Source organism: Marmota marmota, unplaced genomic scaffold, assembly GCF_001458135.2.
Source record: "Marmota marmota marmota unplaced genomic scaffold, marMar, whole genome shotgun sequence".
Taxonomy (NCBI): Eukaryota; Metazoa; Chordata; class Mammalia; order Rodentia; family Sciuridae; genus Marmota; species Marmota marmota.
In genome coordinates, this window is record NW_025999930.1 from 1,257,017 (window position 1) to 1,276,464 (window position 19,448).

The 19,448-nt window shown below is 46.1% G+C and overlaps 1 protein-coding gene across 1 annotated transcript in view; it reads left to right on the forward strand.

Moving 5' to 3' along the window:
• Ippk (inositol-pentakisphosphate 2-kinase) overlaps positions 1-19,448 on the forward strand; it is a 53,124-nt gene that overhangs the window by 23,550 nt on the left and 10,126 nt on the right. The window contains exons 7-11 of the mRNA XM_015506262.2: positions 4,100-4,158; positions 6,313-6,385; positions 9,478-9,751; positions 11,892-12,042; positions 12,771-12,873. Of these exons, the coding sequence (XP_015361748.1) occupies positions 4,100-4,158; positions 6,313-6,385; positions 9,478-9,751; positions 11,892-12,042; positions 12,771-12,873 (660 nt within the window). The remainder of the gene's footprint in view (positions 1-4,099; positions 4,159-6,312; positions 6,386-9,477; positions 9,752-11,891; positions 12,043-12,770; positions 12,874-19,448) is intronic.

Sequence of the window (19,448 nt, forward strand, 5' to 3'; positions counted from 1 at the left end):
TAATGTGCTGTTAACATTGATTTTCATAAGTTGGACCACTTTTGTATTTCTGGGGTAATTCCCACCTGATATGCTATTGAATTCAGTTCTATAGTTTTTGTTGAATTTTTGAATCATAAGGGATACTGGTATGTGGTTTTCTATGCTAGTGATGGCTCTGTCTGTCTTTGGTCATAACTGACTTCAAAGAATGAGTTAGTATTTCCTTCTCTACACTCTTCAGTTTTTCTTGAAGGGTTTGAATAGTGGTGTTGATTCTTTAAATGTTTGGTAGAACTCCCTTGTGAAGCTATCTGGTCCTGGGGTTCTTTATAAAGAGTTTTTTTTTTGTTGTTGTTGTTGTTACTGATTCAGTCTCTTGTTATCTGTCTATGGAGGTTCTGTTTCTTGTGTCAGTTTTGGTCATTGTGTGTTGCTAGGAATTTGTCCATTTTGTCTAATTTGTTGGGATACAGTTGATCATACTATTCCTTTATAATTACTTTTTGTTTCTGCAGCATTGGTAGTCGTATTCCCTTTTTCAGTCATGACTTTGGTAACTTGATTCCTCTTTTTGTGGTCCAATTAGAGGATTGTGTCATTTAATTTTTCATAGAAATAACTTTTGGTTTTGTTCCTTTTCCTTGGTTTTGTTCATCTTCTATTTTGTTTCACTTATCTCCACTTAATCTTACTGTTTTCTTCCCTCTGCTTGTGTTTCACTTGTTCTTTTTTGTTTCTTAAGAAGTTAGGCTAGTATTTCGAGTCTTTCTTCTTTTTAGTAGAGAAGTTTACAACTCCCGGTTTCCCTGTAAGCACTGCTTTCTCTTCATCCTCTAAGTTTTGGTATGGTGTGTTTTCATTTTGTTTCTCTCATTTTCTGATTTCCCTTTTGAGTTCCACTTTATCCATTGGTGATTAAAAATATCTCCTTTCCTCATGTTTGTTATTGATTTCTAATTTTACTGCACTGTGTTTGGAGAACATTGTTTGCATGGTTTTGCTCTTTTTAAATTTATCAAGGCTTGTTTTGTGGTTTAATTTAAGGCTTTTACTTGAATGTTTCATGTTTACTTGTAGAATGTTGAATAGAGTGTGTTCTGTATTTAGGTGTGTTTGACTTATACTGTTGTTCATGTCTTATTCTTCCTATTGATTTCCTTTTCTTTTAAAATTTATTTTTTTAAGTTTGTGGTTCTAGGGATCAAATCCAGAGTCTTGCACTGTTCTGCCATTGAGGTACATTCCGAGTCCTGTTTGTTTTATTTTTTTAAATTTGAGATAGGATCTTAGAGTTGTTAAGGCTGACCTCAAACTTATGATCCTCCTGCCTTAACTTTCCTAATAACTGGGATTACAGGTATGGACTACCATGCTGCTCAGCTACTTATACTTTTTAGTAACAGAATTTAAAATTCTGTTGTATTCGGTTCCTTTTTGTAATTTTTAGCTCTTTATTGATTATTCTCTATTTAAGACATTATTTTCCTTGTTTTCTTTAGTTCTTTGTCCCTGGCTTTCTTTAGCTCTAATTGTATTTAAAATTGTTTATTTAAATCTTTGTCTAGTAAGCCCAGTGTCTGGGCTTCCTCAGGGACAGTCTATCAATTGCTTTTTTCTTTACGTATGGACCATTCATTACATGTTTCGTGATTATTTGTTGAAAACAGTCATTGTAAGTAATGTGGCCATTTTGGAAATTGGATTCTCCCCCCCTTTCTGGAATTTTTTTTTTTTTAATTGCTGCTGCTTATATTGTTTTGTTTAGTGACTTTTCTGTGCTTATTTTGTGAAGTCTGTATTCTTTGTCATGTTTGGTCCTTGAAGTCTCTGCTTGCTTAGCTTACTGGGAAGTTAATTGATAGATATCTTCTTCAGTCCTTAGATCCAGTAAGTCTTCCAGTCTTTGCCAAGGGGCTTTTTGTTGTTGAAGCCTACTAAACACTCAGCTGGGCAGTGGACAGCTCTGCCTTAGCCTATACTTCACAGAGCCATCAGCTCAGGAAAGAGCTCAGGGCCTTTTCAGGTCTTTCTTGAGCCTGTTCATGACTCATTAGATTGCCAGGGATATTTGGAGCTTCTCAAAGCTTCTTTGTACATCTCCTTCTTGGGTTTTTCTTCTTTTCTGGTACCAGAGATTGAACCCAGGGTGCTTAACCACTGAGCCACATCCACTGCCCTTTTTTATTTTTACTTAGAGACAGAGTCTTGCTGAGATGCTTAGCCTCATTAACTTAGTGAGGCCCTATCTTTGAACTTGTGATCCTCTTGCCTCAACTTCCTGAGTCATTTGGATTATAGGTGTGCATCACCACACCTTACTTTTTCTTTTTCGTTTTTAGCTTTAAGTTAGCCTGTGGTTTGTCCCATCTCAGAAAGTTGTGAAGTTATATAATTGCTTCTAAATATTTTTGACAAATGTCCCTAGGAAAAAGGGCTTCTGTACCAGAGAGCTTTGAATCAGGTCCTTTCAAATGGAATCTTCCTAGAATCCAGAGATGGGCTAGAAAGTGACGGTCCTCTGCGAACATGGCTTTGGGGATGCACCTGCCCTGTTCTGCTCGCTCTGTGGCTGCCAGACTGTGGGTGTTCACTGTGATTGTGGGAGGTGGTTTCCATGGTTCCCTTGGAGCTAGAGATAGAGAGATGGGAATAGGGCAGTTCAAGTACTAATAAGCACTCTGTTCTTGCTTAGATTTGGCTGATTTTCTTGAATAAATGTTTCCTGGATTGTTGCAAATCTCTGGTCAATTTCCAGAGTTCTAAAATTTTTGATTGACAATTTTTGCTAGTTTTCTTCCGCAAAAACCATGCCCAGCTTATGTGATGGGTTTTGAAGAAATATGTTTTTTTTTTAATTGTGAAGCAATACCTTGTCATGTAACTGATAAAATAGGCCATCATATGGATTTGGTCACCTGCCTTCCCAGGTAACTCATATTGTCAGTTTACACAACTTTCCAGACTTTTTCCTGTGGCAACAAAATGAACATATTATTCAAGGGAAAAGAAAGTGATGTGTTTCTCTCAACATGTTCTAAAGTTTGTGTGTGCACACACACTTATATGGTGAAATTGGATCATGCCAGGTGTACATGTTCTGCCAAGTCCTTGTTTTTTTTTTTTTTTTTAATTTTTTATTTTTATTAAAATAACCCTTGAGGATTTGTTGTGTATTCTTTAAGGCCTTTTGCAGTGTATATTTGGATGTATAGATATGTAGGCAAACTTTTTTTTTTTTTTAAGAGAAATGACCTCATACTGTAGGCATCATCCTGCCGGTTGAACTGAGCCCTACTTCTTTCTGGGCCTGGTGCATAACATGTATTCATTCCTTCATTCAGCAGATTGCTGGCTGTGTGCTGACCCACTGAGTGGGTTCTTTAGTCCTTTCTTTGCTCTTGGCTTTTGGTTTCAGGGTTCTGCTGTTGTTGATAGTCTGCAGTCAACATTTTATCCTTATACCTTTTTGTCCTGTGTCAGTTTTTCAGGATTTCTTGTAGATTTATCAAGCCTGGGGGCATGCACTTTTTTTTTTTTTTTTTTTTTTTTTAAGAGAGAGTGAGAGAGGGGGGGAGAGAGAGAGAATTTTAATATATATATATTTTTTTAGTTATCGGTGGACACAACATCTTTGTTTGTATGTGGTGCTGAGGATCGAACCCGGGCCACACGCATGCCAGGCGAGCGCACTACCGCTTGAGCCACATCCCCAGCCCGGCATGCACATTTTACATTTTGATTACCACCACAGAAGGTTGTGTCCGTTTTTCATCCCACTGGTGATATGGAGTTACTTGTTAACAACGCCCTCTCCATTACTGGGCTTTACAATTTTAAAGATTTATCAATCTCCTCACCAAAAATGAGCCCTGTAATTTTCATGTGCTTGCTCCTTTCTTCTCTGCTCACTGAAGGCCTGGGCTGTGGTCACCTTACTCCCAAAGATGGGTGAATGTTTCCTTGGCTCCCTCCTGCAGAGAGTCGTGCACCTGGAGCCTTTTCTGGGAGAAGTCTACAGCCCCCCTGATGGTCGCATTTCACTTACGCTGCTCTGTGTTGAGGTGGCTCTGTGAAGTCTCAAACACCCAGTAATTTGACCCCCTCGTTGTTTTAACAGGTAGCAACTGGGAAGTGGAAGCAGATAAGTAAATACTGTCCCCTTGATCTCTACTCGGGGTAAGAGACATTTCTCCTTTACCCTCCAGAGGTGGGGTTGGTGACCCACTAGGGGATATCCTGTGGGGTGGGTCCTGTGGGTTCTGCGGAGTATTGGTGGGGGTATCTTGTGAGGGGAACTGAGGGGGGTTCTTCTAGTGTCAATGGTGGTGAGTATTCTGTGAGGTAGGAGCAGCTGGCGGGTCTTGTGTGAGGATGGTGGGAATATTCTGTGAGGTGTGAATGGAGGGGGGCTGTTTGTGAGATGAGAAGGATGGGGTATTGTGCGAGGTGTATTCTGTGAGGTGTTGACAGTGAGAGGTAGTCTGAGGTGGGGGTGCTTAGGGAGCTTTGAGAGATGTTCATGGTGGGGGGTGTTCTGTCAGGAGTAGGGGTGTATGGAGTGAGGTGGGACGGGGGGTCTCCACTGTTATAGGGCTTTCCTTGCCCTCAGTGTCTGAGAAACCCTGGGGACTTGGGTTTTAGGCTTTGTCCTTCTGCTCACAATTTGAAGTAGTCACGGATTTACTGATTTTCCTTCATTCAAGTTCCCACCAGATTTGTCTTCTACTCATGCCACGTTGTCACCCCCACCCTTAGACCCTCCTAGTCTGGTCATCTACACATTTGGCCCCTTGCTTGTCTACACATGTTAAAAGGGCTGAGGCTGCAGCAGCAGCTTCTGCCCTGGCAAGTCGGCCTCCAGCCAGTGGTCAGACTCTCAGGCCTCCTCTGCGCACTCTGGCCCTGCAGCTGTGCTGTGCACCCAGCGTGTACCAGTTTGCATGTAGCACATGACCCAGTCTTGGCCCTTTAAGGTCAGGAAGGTGGTGGTGACTGGCGGCTGGGGTGGGTCCATCCAACAGCAGGGGCTGCAAGGGAGCAGTCAGGCGCTAGGGTGGAGGGGTGGCAGGAAGAGGCTGGCGTAGGGAGAGCTGAGGTAGGGCCTGGATGGTACCTGTGTCTCACAACAGCGCACCCCAGCCCTGCCCCACTTGGGCTGGTCCCGTGAGTAAGTTGACCTCAGGGCAGAGTGTGATTGTGAGCCCTGCTGTCCTTTCTGACAAGCCAAGGCCCTTTCCAACCTCGTCTTCCCTCTTTGGACCCTGGTTGGTGCAGGGCTGTGTTGGTTCTTCCTTTGCCTCCCAGCCTCCCAGTGCTCATCTTGTGTCCCCTGCCAGTTCCCAGCACACAGTGCCTGTGGGCACAGCCGCAGTACTTTTTGTTGAGTGGTACTGCAAACCTTCCAGAACAAAGACTTTCAAAGTTAAAAAGTCCAAAATGAAGTGTTAAGTGTGCCAGAGCACAGGGAATGTGCTGATTTTTCATGTGGGAATCCTCCCCACACCCAAAAGCTGAGAAGTGGTTTTTGTTTTAAATGGTGCTGGGGATAGAGCCCAGGGCCTTGCGCTTGCTAGGCAAGTGCTCCCCAGCCAAGGCTCTTGAGTTTTGAAGCAGTTATTGATAAAGGTCTTTGTTGAGAATTTATAACTTGTCAAAACTCAACTTGGGAGCCTTCCCGGAATGTTCAGAATGCAGCCTTTCTAGAGCCGACTGACTGCGGGTGGGGGGCTTGGATCTTGCTGGCTTGCCCTCCCAGGGTGAGTGGTGACCTTTTGACTGGGCTCAGCATCCTTGCCTGGGGTGGTCTGCCTCCACCCCAGGTGGGTGGTTAGGGACAGTCCTGGGGCACCTCTGGAGAAGAGGCCCAGGGGTTAAGTGGTGGTGAGGTGGGGCCGTAGGCTGAGGTCTTTGGATAAGTGAGGGGCAGAGCGTGGGGTAAGTCCCAGCCCTCAGCTCCCAGGAGGTCAGAGTATGCGGAGTCCCAGGACTTCTGCCCTTCTCTTCATGCTCCCCAATGACCTGTCAAGTGGCTACCTGAATGCATGCCCCAACCTTTGGAAGCTGCAGCGGGAGAGCAGTAGTGGGGGACACGCACGCTGATGGGGCCCTGGCCTCCTGCTCCCCTGTCTCAGCTGGGGTTGCTCAAATCTCCTGGGGCCAGGGTCAAGCCCCCTCTTCCCATGTATGCTCAGTGCTGTGGTGGGGGAGGATGTCATTGGACTTTCCCAGACTCTGGGTTTCCCAGTTAAGCTGAGAGCCAGGTGCTGGTGCACATGGAGGTCAGGGTTATTCCTGCTGCCCTTAAAGCGTGACAACATTTGCTCCTTTTAGAAACAAGCAGAGGATGCACTTTGCCTTGAAGAGCTTGCTGCAGGAGGCACAGAACAACCTGAAGATATTTAAGGTGAGAGCTGCTTCCATTTGTGGGTAGTTTTGAGGTGAATCCGCTGCACTCTGTTCCTGGGAACAGGTTCAGTGATGACAGATGGGAGCATCTGGGCTAGGCTGCCTCAGGTCCTCAGAGTCTGACGTTGCTTGGAGTGCCTGGAGTCCTCGCTCCCCTGCCACCTACACAGATCTTCTAGCCCCAGGCACTTCCTGTTTTCTAGCCCCAGTCCATAAGCATAGCATTCTGGTGACCCTGGGTTGTCTGTGTCCCCTGGGTGTGTGACAGTGAAGCCATACTGGATGTGTCTTCATCCCCTCTGAGATGCCAGAGGGCGCACACTGGTCAAAGACATACCTGGCACTGTCCCAGCTATCCTCCTCTGTGGGCGGCCCATGTGGCTGAGGAGGCAACAAGAACGGGGGCTACCGACTGCGCAGGTCCTGGTGACTGCCAGGGCACTTGTGGTAAGCTGAGTGCCAACTGCCAGCTTCACAGTGTCTGCCTCTTGTGTGCCTTTATTCCTGGTTAATTTAGGGACCTTGTAATTTGGGGAGCTCCTTGTTGAAAAGCAGATTCCCTAAGCTTTGTAGTTCTGACCATCCCAGCCCTGACAGCCTAGGGACAAGGGAACATTCGCCACTCAGCACAGCTGCCTGCAGTTCCTTGTGGCCAAGTGGGCTGGTGGTCTGGCCTGTTGCGAGCAGTGCTGCCCAGGGTGAGGAGGAGGAGGGCTGGGACGGAGAGGGAGGGGGTGAGGTCGGGGGCAGGGCTGGCCTGGGCAGCAGGTGGGGGCTGTGCCTATGCTGGAAAAGTGTCCCTGGAGTCTCCATTGCCATGGCCTTGACCTGTAGGAGCTGAACCTCTAAGACGGCCATTGTAGGTGCTGGACCTGCATGTGGCAGGGCTGATTGTGGGTCTCCCGACCCCCAGGCTTCCGTCTAGGAGAGGTCACCAGTGAGCTGGAAGCCCTTCCTCTTGCTGCTGTGTGTCCTGTGCCTTTGAGAACTGGGTGGACAGCCTGATCTTGACCCATTTCCCTTGTCTAACACAGAAGTCCCACTGCCCTGCCTGCTGGGACTTTATCATCACCTTTATTCCCTGCCTCCACCTTCCCTAATCCAGAAAAGAAGACTTATTTCAAAGGCAGGTTTTATTTTTAATTCTTCTCAAAGACTCAAGGAACTTGATATTTAAGTCCTGAAGATAATTTCCTTCTTTGGGGTGTTTGTTTAAAGCCCTTAGTGAGGGTGGTGTTTCTGACCCCCATCAGGCCCTCACTCAGGGTGTCACTGCCTCATAAAACTCGGCAGGGGAAAATCCAGATGATAAGGCAATAGTTTACAAAGATGGATAGAGACAAGTGAGATGGAGTGACTTTCTGAAATAATAGGACAGCAGCACAGTAAGTGATTGGTGGCAAGCCCCGCCGGCTCTCTGGAGCAGCTGTTTCTGACCCTAGACCTGTATTGTCCTGCGGCTCTTTAGACCTGCCCAGCAAGAGAGGACACGCCCAAGGCCCTGATGTCCCAGGTGTGGAGCTGCAGCCTGGGTCCTGGCTGGTGACCTTGCACTAGATACTAATGATGAGAGGCGTTGGTTGGGGCCTGCAGGGTGTGGACACTGTCAGAGAGGCACCATCTGGACTGCCTAGGGCATTGGCTTTGCCAAATGCCACCTGAGGTCCTTGAGCAGCTGAATTTGCATGTGTACAAAGCTGCCCACCTGGATTCCCAGCTCCCATTGACCTTCACATCTGATATCCTAATGCTGGATGGAGAGGCCCTGCTGTGAGAAGTCCCTCAGCCACCTGTGACTGGCTTCACTGTGGGCACTAGTAGTGGCCCTGCCCCTGACGTCAGCTGGCCACCTATGATTCCACTTTTGTCTGCCTTCCCTTGCCTACTGCCCAGTGTGTCCCTGTGGTTAAGTGGGTGTGGATACCAAACAGGTGCTCCCAGAGAGGGGCCCTGGGATACAGTAAGAGGAGCGCCTGCTCGCATCTCTTAGATGGGGATTGCCCTCTGTGAGCTACTTGTGATCTCAGTGCCTGAGGTAGTAGCTGGTTCTGGCTGGGAGTCTTATCTGAAAGCTTGGTAGGTGCTGATGACCTTAGTTCCTTCTGCATGGGGCTCCTCCTGGGACTGCTCTGTGGCTGCTGTTTTGTGAGGAATGAGTGACTGAGATGGAAGTCACATCACCTTTTATAATGTGGCCCTGTGGGTGGTGCTGTTGCCTCGGTATCATGTTGGATATACTGAGCAGACCCCATGAGGAGAGGACTCCAGGAGCAGGAGTGCCCACCATACTTACACAGATGAAGCATAAGGTTCAGAGGGCCTCTTCCTGCTCCTGGGGTCAGCTGTGGCTCAGGCCTTCCCCAGACACATCATATGTCCTGTGAAAGCCCCTGTGTCAGGTCACTGGCCTATCTAGGGGAATCTGTGGTCACTGTTTTTTCAGAGTTTTCTACTGTTGCATCCAGGAATAGGAGTGGGAAACCCCCAAGTCAGGGCTGAGAGCCTCAGGAGCACACAGTACCTCCAGACGGGCCCACTCACCTTCGTTAATGCAAAGGCCACTGTCCCATCATCCTCAGTGGACAGATCAAGCAGCTCCGAACAGTGTTGCCAAAGAAGCTTCTTTGTTGGACTGTGGGAAGGCAGGACTCTCAGGGTGCAGGTCTCACCTAGGGTCTTGCTTCGGCAACTCTGGAATTCCAGCCCCAGGGTTGCCTGGGGTCAACTCTGTCAACACCTCAGCCTCTGCTCGGGCCCCTGAGTCATGGGCTGTTGCCTTTGGGAAGTTGATGCCTCGCGCTGTCTGCTCGTGGCTTCTACATGCTCGGGGAGGTCGTCTGGTAGGCTAGGGCGCTGGTTTTCAGTTTTTGAACTTCTCTTCCTTTTCAGGTTCAGTGGGATTCACCTCTTGGTTGATGACACAGCACATGAGGGCAGGTTTCCCAGAGAGGCCAGAGTGTGCAGCAACCCCAGGGGGCCCATCCAAAATATTGGGGCCTTCTGCTTGTGCCTGACCTTGCCCCTGCAGGAGCCGAGGTTTTTACTAGCTTGTGGGATCCATGTCTCCCTCTCTCTTTTTCCTGCCTGAAGAATGGTGAGCTGATTTATGGCTGTGGCGATGCCCGGAGCCCTGTGGCTGACTGGAGGGAGCTCGCACATCACCTGAAGCCTTTCTTCTTCCCTTCCAATGGCCTGGCCAGTGGGCCCCACTGCACGCGAGCTGTGATCCGGGAGCTGGTACATGTCATCACTCGGGTGCTGCTGAGCAGCTCGGACAAGGGGCGGGTCGGTGCACTGAGGCCTGGGCTCCGGGGCCCGCGTGTCTGTGAGGCCAGCCCTTTCAGCAGGAGCCTGCAGCGCCAAGGTAGGAGCTGGCCTTCCCTAGGTGGGTGGTGGGTGTCCACGGGGGTTTTAGGATTGTCCATTCCCAGTGGGCAGCCGTGGTGGAGCCGACAAAGCCAAGTCAGTGGCCCTGTGAGGCATCACAAAGCATCTTGGGAGTAGTCCCTTTGATCAGGGCTCCCCAGGGTGGCCCTGTTGCTCACGCCCAGTGGACATTACCTTTCTCATCTTGTGGCTGGATTTGTAAAAATTGCAGAACATGGGACTGGGGTTGTGGCTTGGAGGTAGAGTGCTCGCCTAGCATGCGTGAGGCACTGGGTTCAATCTGCAGCACCATGTAAAAGTAAAATAAAAAAGGGGCTGGGGCTGTAGCTCAGTGGTAGAGAGCTTGCCTGGCACATGTGGGGCCCTGGGTTTGATCCTTAGCAACACATATAAAGGTATCATGTCCAACTACAACTAAAAAATAAATATTTAAAATAAAATATTGTGTCCACCTATAACTAAAAAAATAAATAAATAAACTTTGCAGGACATATTTGTGATGTAGGGTTTTTCCCAGGAATACATCCATATGTTTGTATTTGCAGAATTTTTTTTGTGTGTGTGGTGTCGGGGATCGAAATCAGTGCCTCACGCATGCTAGCCAAGTGCTCTATCACTGAGCCACAACCCCAGCCCCTGCAGCATGTTTTTGACTCCATTATCCCTTTGATCTTCATTGTAACTCTGTGGGTGGGGTCTCTATTTCTTCCTTGAGAACTGAGGCCAGGAGTCCTACCGGGCTGGACCTGAGAACTGTGGGTGAAGATGCATGCTCACTGGCTTCTGCGTCCAGGTTTTCTTCCTCAGACTGGAAGAAGCTGAATCAGGCTGGCCTCTGTGGCCTGTTGTGATGGACGTCTAGTGAGATGGAGCTGCGTGTCTTGTGGGAGACCACTGAGACCTGCTAAGAGTTGAAGGTGGCAGGTGGCTCCTATGCCAACAGAAACCCTCTTGGCTTTGCCTTCTTTGCTGCCCCCATTCCAAATTTTTCTTACCACAGATGAATTTAATTGGGTATATTTTTGTCATAAAAGCAATTCCTATTGTTTTAGAAGATTTTGTGAAAATTCTGGGCTCACAGCTGTAGAGTGTGTCTGGAAGTGTGCCAGCCACTGGGGTGGTCTGGGGTCTTCTAAGAGGAGGCTCCCTGGTGCCTGGGTTTCTCCCAGACCTGGGGACACTGGTGTGCAAACAGGCATAAACTTCGATGCTCAGTATTTCCCTCCACATGTTCTTTTGCAACTTTTTTTTTCTTATTTAACATAAATCTCTATCAACAAGTGCATTTTTTTCAACTTGTATTACCCTGCTGTTGTGGTAGATATTCACTGGCATTTAACACGCCTCCTGGGGGACCCTGTGAGCAGCTACTCCCGTGTCCTGCCTGGCGAGTGCACCCTGATGGGCAGCCTGATGCAGGCCTGCCACGGCTCTTCCCTACATGGATGTTGCCTGCCCTGTTTTCACCTGTGGCTGGTCCCTTCTGGGAGATGGTGGGATTTGGTGTGTCCCAGGCTTGGGCAGCAGTGTCAGCATACACAGTGTTGAGTGGAGTTTTGTCTCCTTGAATGTCCCTTTGAGATCATGTCCTTGTCAGTGGCTTTGGCTACTGTCCCTGGCCCTGCCTGGCCAGTTCTGAGCTTGTTCTGAGGGCAGCCAAGCTTCACCCTCTCAGTATGAATTTATGGCTCTTAACTCTGGAGATGGGGTCTCGGTTGTCTTTTGTGGTCTTTCGGATTTGGGAATGTCAACATGATCTTTTGCAGTTGGGCCTAACATAAGGGATTTCTGGGGTGAGTGTGGGGTTCAGTGGATGCTCTGAGGAGGAGAGTGTGTTTGGAGAGCACAGGCACAGAGTGAGATGCTCGGTTCCTGTCCTTTCCTTTATGCATGGCTTGGTGTGGCCAGCACAGTCCTAGCGTGTTCTGACCCCATGGCTCTGAGGTGGTCATGGCGTCTGCCCTCAGCGCCAGGCCAGGGCCCAGTCCTCGCCTGCAATGGTGCTCCACAATTGAGCCCAGGGTGGGCCCTGCAGTCTGCACCAACCTGTGTCCCCCTCCCACAGTCTTCAGTGTGATAATAAACCTGCTCTCGTTTTCCCCTGATGTTCTTGGTAGGAAAAAACACCCCAGAGCGCTCGGGGTTACCGAAGGGCTGTCTTCTGTACAAAACCCTCCAGGTGCAGATGTTGGACCTTTTGGACATCGAGGGCCTCTACCCTCTGTACAATCGGATTGAGCGGTATCTGGAGGAGTTTCCTGAGCAGAGGTGAGGCTGGACATGAGGGGAGGCTCTGGTGGGCCAGGGATCAAGGTCTCCCCAATTCAAGGATAGAACAAGCTGCCTGGTGCCTAACTCCTGGAGGACGATGCCTGCTGGCTATTTCCCCTTGCACTCAAGTGCCATAGCCCTGCTGGGAATGTAGTACCTTGTGAGGAGAAACCCAGGCATGAGATTACTGGTTTTATGAATTAGATCAGTGGTTTTTGTTTTACCTCCTCTTTGTAGTAAAAGAAAGCACAGCGTATCTGTGAACCCAACTATTCAGAATCCTGAGTCAGGGCCAAGCCTGTAGAGGGCAGTATCGTTCCATGGGCTACTGTGTGGAGCACTGGCTGCGGCTGCCCCCCTGAGTCCCCAAGCTTTCTTGTCAGCTGAAACTGGGTCCCTGTGCCTGCACTGGGGGCCCTGCAGTGTCAGATGGGGGTGGGTCTGCCTCCTGCCTCCTTAGCTGCCTTTGGAACCTCTGTGGGTAACTGGAGAGGGCCTAGCCTCAGGGCTCCTTGGGCCTTGGTCTTGCTGGGTTGTTTCAGACCTCGATGCTTCAGAACCAGGTTTAATATGAGGAAGAAGTAGATCCGTTGGGTGCCCTATAAAATGAATTGTGAGACTGTTAAATTCTGCTACATGCTGTAGCAATCTAAGAAATAATTTCCAGGTAGCTTTGTCATCCTGTTTTTTTTTTTTTTTTTTTTTTTTGGTGCTGTTCTCTTCAGAAAAATGTTACAAATAGATGGGCCTTATGATGAAGCCTTTTACCAGAAGCTGCTTGATCTGTCCACTGAGGATGATGGGACAGTGGCCTTTGCATTAACGAAGGTGAGTGGGCCCGTCTGGAGGTACTGTGTGCTCCTGAGGCTCTCAGCCCTGACTTGGGGGTTTCCCACTCCTACCCCTGGATGCAACAGCAGAAAACTCTGAAAAAACAGTGACCACAGATTCCCCTAGATAGGCCAGTGACCACTAAATGCTGGTGCATATAGTGTCCAAGGAATATTTCTCCTGGCTCAGTTTCTGCCCCAGCCAATGCAGGTGAAAGGAAGGGTCTAGTGAGTACTGTCCTGAGGGGCCACCTGGTTGGGACCATGGCCCAGGGTGGCCACTTTTAATCACTTTACGGCAGCTTTAGAATGGACTCAACACCAACCATCCTTCTCCTTGAGGCCTGGCCAGGGGCAGGGCCCACACCACACCCAAGACTGTGCATGGCTGCTTTTTTTACCCAGGCCACAGGCAGCCCAGGAAAGGCTGTTTCAGAGGAGGCCTGATTGTACTCTCTGGTTTTGTGAAATTCTGGCAATTCAGGGTTCCATGAACTTAGGTAGAAAGAAGATTGCATCTTTATTTTCACTGATATCTACCTGAAATTTAACATTTCCATCCATTTTGAAAGTGGCATGACCTCATGGGGTAGGCAGGACTTGAGTCTCAGCCACTAGGAGAGGCCAGGCCTCCCTCCCTCTCCACAGTCCGACATCTCAGGATATGGTCATATTCTTCACTTCCTGAGGTGTATTTTAGAATTCATTTCTTTTTCTTTGTTTTTTTTTTTTTTTTTTTTANATAGGGATTTGCACCTGATCAGACCTTTCTTTTTTTTTTTTTTTTTTTTTTTTTTTTTAGAGAGAGAGAGAGAGAGAGAGAGAATTTTTTAATATTTATTTTTTAGTTTTTGGCAGACACAATGTCTTTGTTTTGTATGTGGTGCTGAGGATCGAACCCGGGCCACACGCATGCCAGGCGAGCGCGCTACCACTTGAGCCACATCCCCAGCCTCTAGAATTCATTTCTTTAAAAAATATTTCAATATTTTATAAGGTCATCCTTTTTTTTTTTTTTTTTTGTCTTTAAAGTTGTTATTCTAAGAGGGGTCATAGGTTTACTAGGTTGCTCAAATGGTGACGAATTCCTCTGTTCAGGGTGTGAAGTGCGGTGCTGTCTTCCTGCTGGTGTGTGATGGGCCAGGGCCTAATCTGTCCCATCCTGGAATTGTCTTGGCTCCCATCCTTGACAGAGCCCTAATGTCTTCATTGCCTATGGCCACAGCTGTAGAATGTCTGAGGAGGAAGCTGAGGATGTCTACCAGGGCCACAGGGGAGTGAGCTGAGTCAGAGGCAGAGCTCCTGCAAGGGTAGGGGAGGGTCCCAGAGGAGAACCTCAGGGTTGGGATAAAGCTGCCATACAGCATTGACAGCTTGGGTACATCAGCCTAGAAAAAACAACAGCATTGCCTTTCCTTTTTTTCTTCTAATAGAAGACACAGAACTTTCTTTTCTATTTCTATTTTCCAATCTCCTAGCAACTATATACATGTATTACCTGAAGTTTTATTTTAATTTTTCAACTTCAGATGTAGTCTTGTTGTCAGAGACTAAAGCAAGTCATCCCTCAGCTGTCCTAATCTGGCTGAAATCTGTCCATCGGGACACACTAAATGCTGGTGCAGAGAAACTGGGTCTTGGATGCAGTGCTGGAGGGGCTGGAGGATGGCACCACCTCTCTGGAAAATGATCAGCGGTACCAAATCTGCAGCCCTCATGCAGCCCAGTACCTGCACTCCTGGGCCACTGTCCAGAGAGATGAGGTCTTATGCTCACCCCAAAACTGTACAGGGATGTTCTCAGCAGTTTCATTTGTAATAGCTAAGAACTGGAAACATCCTGGGTGCACAGGCTGTGATGCAATCATCCCTGGAACTTCTCAGCAGGAAAGAGGAACAGTCTATTCATCTGCATAGCAGCTGGATGGATGGCCAGGGAGCTTTGCTGAGTGATAAGAGTGAATTCCCCAAGGCTGCACACTGCAGGATTCCACATGTGTAACATCCTTGAAATGACAGATTAGTGGTTGCTGGGAGTTAGAGAGGATATGATTATAAAAGGTCAAACCTCAGGATCCCTTTGGTGATGGGACTATTTTGTACCTTGACTGTGGTGGTAGCTGCACAAACCTACACATGATAAAACACATATGTATATGCAGCCTGGGAGACCTGAGTGAGGTCATGGATTTAATCAAGGTCATGCTTCTTGCCATGATATTGGACTATAGTTTTTGCAAGATGCTACAATTGGGAAAATCTGGGAAGTGTGGCTTGCGGTCTTCCAGTTTTGGCATGAGAGGGTTTCCTCTTGTTTTTTTTTTTTTTTTAAAGGACTAAGGTGTTGGCAGCTGAGTCTGGAGAGGGTAGTTATGATGCTGAAGCTGGGGAGTGGATCGAGAACATTCCACAGAAGTTTTTTTTTTTTTTTTCCTGTTATTTATCTAATTGAACCTTATGCTTCTGGAGAAGGAATAATAATTTCATTGCTCAGGACACTGCAGTCCTTGGTATCTCTGGCTGTCACGTAGTATCTGGAGCAGGGATCAGCCACAGATGATTCAGGCTTTGATGTCTCTGTTTACAGCTGCTCAGCTTTGCCACTGTAGCTGATAAGTAGCCACTGATGGGACACAAATGAGCACTTCTGTGTCCCAGAAGAACTGTATTCATAGGAATAGGTGGCAGGTGCTATTTGAGGCCTCTGCCCCTAGAGTGCTGCACTGTTGCTTTTTTTTTTTTTTAATTCCTTTTTTTGCTCTACTGGTTTAGAAGTTATGCTTTCGGTTTCTGTCCTGTGAATGTCCGCATCTAAGCTTGATCGATTATTTACCACCCCTTCCCCCACATCAGTGTGGAACTTGGGAGATGTCAATTCATTCAGCTCTCCTAACATGTGTGCAGTTATTATCTGGTATTTTGTTTGTATAAAAAACAAAACCCCCCAAAACAGTTTTTTTCCCCTTTTTTTCTTTTGGGTGTTGGGGATGAACTGAGCTGTACCTCCAGCCATTGTTATTTTTTTAAAGTCCCAATTTAGAGTATTATTTTATACAGATATTTGTCTAGATTTATCCATATGGTTTGACCAGTATCATCACTGCCTGACCTTTTTAGACCTTTCTACTTTTTTCTATAACAACTTTATTAAGATATAATTTATATGCCATTCAACATACCCACTTTAAGTCCACAATGCAGTGATTTTACTGTTTTCACACATGTGCAGCCCTCACCACAGTTAATTTTAGAAGACGTGCCTCACTTTAATAAAAATCCTATGGCTTTGGATATCATCCCATTGTCTGCCCACTCCTTTTAGCACTAAGCTACTACCACACTACCTTCTGTCCTCTGTAAGAGATTTGTCTATTCCAGAAAATACGTATGAATGGGATATTTAATAGCTGGTCCTTTGTGTCTGACTTTGTTCACTTAGCATAAGACTTTAAAATCTCATCAGTGAGAAGAGAGGTTGAACTGGGGATTTCTCTTACCTCTGCAAGCCAGCACTATGGGAAAAGAAGCCTTAGCAGGGTCTCTCGTTTTGTAGAAGGGTTCCTGAAGTCCTCCAGACCCCTGCCTCTTCTCTTGTGCAGTTATGCCATCGTTACATGTTTTTAATTTGTTACTGTTAGTGTCAGTATTTATGTTGTACTTTCACCCTTATGCACATAAACATTTGTCAGATTCTAGAACTAAAGTTGTTGTGTTATTTTGATAGACTATAACACAATATCCCACCAAAAAGATTTTTATTAATTTGGTTCGTTCTTGCAACTTGAGGACACTGTTTTCTCTACCCTCACTAACACTAAGAAGTTATTGGTATTTAAACTTCTGATTTTAATTTTATAAACTTCTGTTTCATTTTGTATCATGAAATAGTAGCATAATCAGAAAAGTGCTCAGAGAGAAAAATGTACAGTCCAGTGATCTGTCACAAAACAAACCCTTGTGGGGCCACAACAGAATACAGGCAGCTGCCCCGAGTCCCTGTTGGTGTCCTGGCTAAACCGCATTGTACTGATTGGTATCCCGATGGGTGTAGTTTGTCCTGTTGGAGTTTACATGGATTACATTACACAGATATGTATTCTCCTGTGTCTTGTGGTAGTGGTGTTTTCTTTTTCCCTCTACACCATTTCTGAGATGCACCCTGGTGATTGCATGCTCGGCCACGTTTTCATTGCTTCTTAGTGATCCGTGAGTGGAGAGACTGCAGTTTTCCCATGCTGTTTGTGGACGTTTGTGTTGCTGGTCCTATGAATAAAGCTGAGGGAAGCAAGCATTCTTACACTGATCTCTTGACATGTATGCACTCCTTTATTGACTCCATCCTTGGGGGCGGGATTTCTAGGCCAGAACGATGTTAGCTGTAGTAGATCCTGCCAAACAGCTTTACCTGCTGCGTTCCCGACAATAGGTGGGGAGTGACCTGAGCACCACACTCTGGCACTTGTTTGTGCATCTTGCTGATTTTAGTCATTCTGGTATGTAGTAATGTCTCGTGGTGAGATCAAACACCTTTTCATATATTACTGGATTTTGTTTGCTAGTGAAGTAACCATTTAAGTCTCTGTAGAGCTGTATGTCCTGTCCTTATTGATTTGCAGGAGTTCCTTGTACGCTCTGGGTAGACGCCCTTTGTCAGGTCTATGTGCTACAGATAGCCTCTTCCACTCTTAACTTATCTTTTCATGTTTAATGGAGTCCTTTAGAAGAAGAGAAGTTCTTAATTTTAAGGTAATTCAATTTGCCAGCCTTTTTTCTGTTAACAAGTCTTTTTACCCTAAAGTCCTAAAGATAACTTTCTTTAAAAATGTTATTGTGGGGCTAGGTGCTTGGTGTATGCCTGTAATCCCAGCTACTCAGAAGGCTGGGGCAGGAGCATCACAAGTTTGGGGCAATTTAGTGAGACCCTGCCTCAAAATAAAAAATAAAAAGGCTGGGGGTGTGAATGTGGCCAAGTTCAATCCCCAGTACCAAATAAATAACCTCAAGGCTCTATTCTGGGGACTAGGGTGTGCTTGGTGATAGAGCATTTCCTTAGCAAGCAAGAGGCCTTGGGTTCGATCGCCAGCATAGGAAGAAAAAAAGTTATGCCTTGCCTTTCACATTTTGGTGAGCAATCATCTGTGATTTGTTTTTGGAATGGCATGACGTAGTCTTTTCTTTTTGTATGGAATTGTCCTGGACACTGTAGTCTAGTACATCTTTAAAGTTGGTGGAAGGAATCCTTCTAGCATCTTATAGATTGGGGCTCCCACAGTTCCTTCCTTGGGTTTGATTAATTTGCTTGAGTGGCTCACAGAACTCAGAGAAACGTTTACTGGTTTGTTATAAAGGATGTTACAAAGGACATAGGTGCTGAGACGCACAGGGTGAGGTACCACTTTTCAGGAAGCTCTTAGAACCTTGACTATTGGCAGTTTTATGGGGCCTTGTTACACAGACATGATTGATTATGTCACTGGCCGTTGGTGATCTGTTTAACCTTCAGTTCCTGTTCCCTCTCCAGATGTTGGAGATTTGTGCTATGAAAGTCCTAACTGTAGTCCTGTTGTGGTCTTTCCAGTGACCAATCATCAGCCAACTCATCTGGTGCCAAAAAAACACTTATCACTTTACAGATTCCAAGGGTTTTAGGAATTGTGTGCCCAGAAATGGGAACAAAGGCCTAATATATATTTCACAATATTACATTTCCTCTCCAAGAATGTTTTGGCTTTAAAAAATGCCTTGGCTACACTTGACCTCTTGCTTGTCTACATCAGTTTTCATTCACCTTGTTCAGTTCATGAACTGGGCTTCTGGTTGGTTTGTAATTCAAGGATGGCAGACGTTGGTGTCTGTACAGTACCGACCCTTTCAATGCGGATGTTTTCCATTTTTTTAAGTGTTATTAGTGATAAAATATATTTTTTGGTTTTCTTCAGAAGGATCTTATTTTTCTTTTAGGTTTATTTAAATATGTTTGATAGTTTTAGATATAAATGGCATCTTTAAAAATAACTTCATTTTAAAATGTTTAGGGTATATTGGCATCTGGTTGGGTTTTTCTTTTGATCTTGTATCCATCAACTTTGCTCACTAATAACCTAAGTTGCTTTTGGATTTTCTTGTGTGTAATCATAATCTCTGAATTTAATTTTTTCCCTTCTTTATTTTATTTTTTTATGTGGTGCTGAGGATTGAACCCAATGCCTCATGCATGCTAGGCGAGCACTCTACCACGAAGCCACAACCTCAGCCCCTAACTTTTTTTCATTCTAATCCTTTTTTCACTTATTTGTTTGCTTCAGGGTATATAGTTAATTTGTGATAGTGGGAATTTTGATTTTGTTATGACTTTCAAAGAGAATTTTACTATTATTTAGTGTAGGATTTTTGTTTTAAAATAGATGGTTGGGGTTGTGGCTCAGTGGTAGAGCGCTTGCCTAGCATTGTGAGGCACTGGGTTCAATTCTCGGCACCACATAAAAATAGATAGATAAAATAAAGGTATTGTGTCCATCTACAGCTAAAAATATTTTTAAAAATACAATGTTATCAAATTTGTTAAATTTTATTT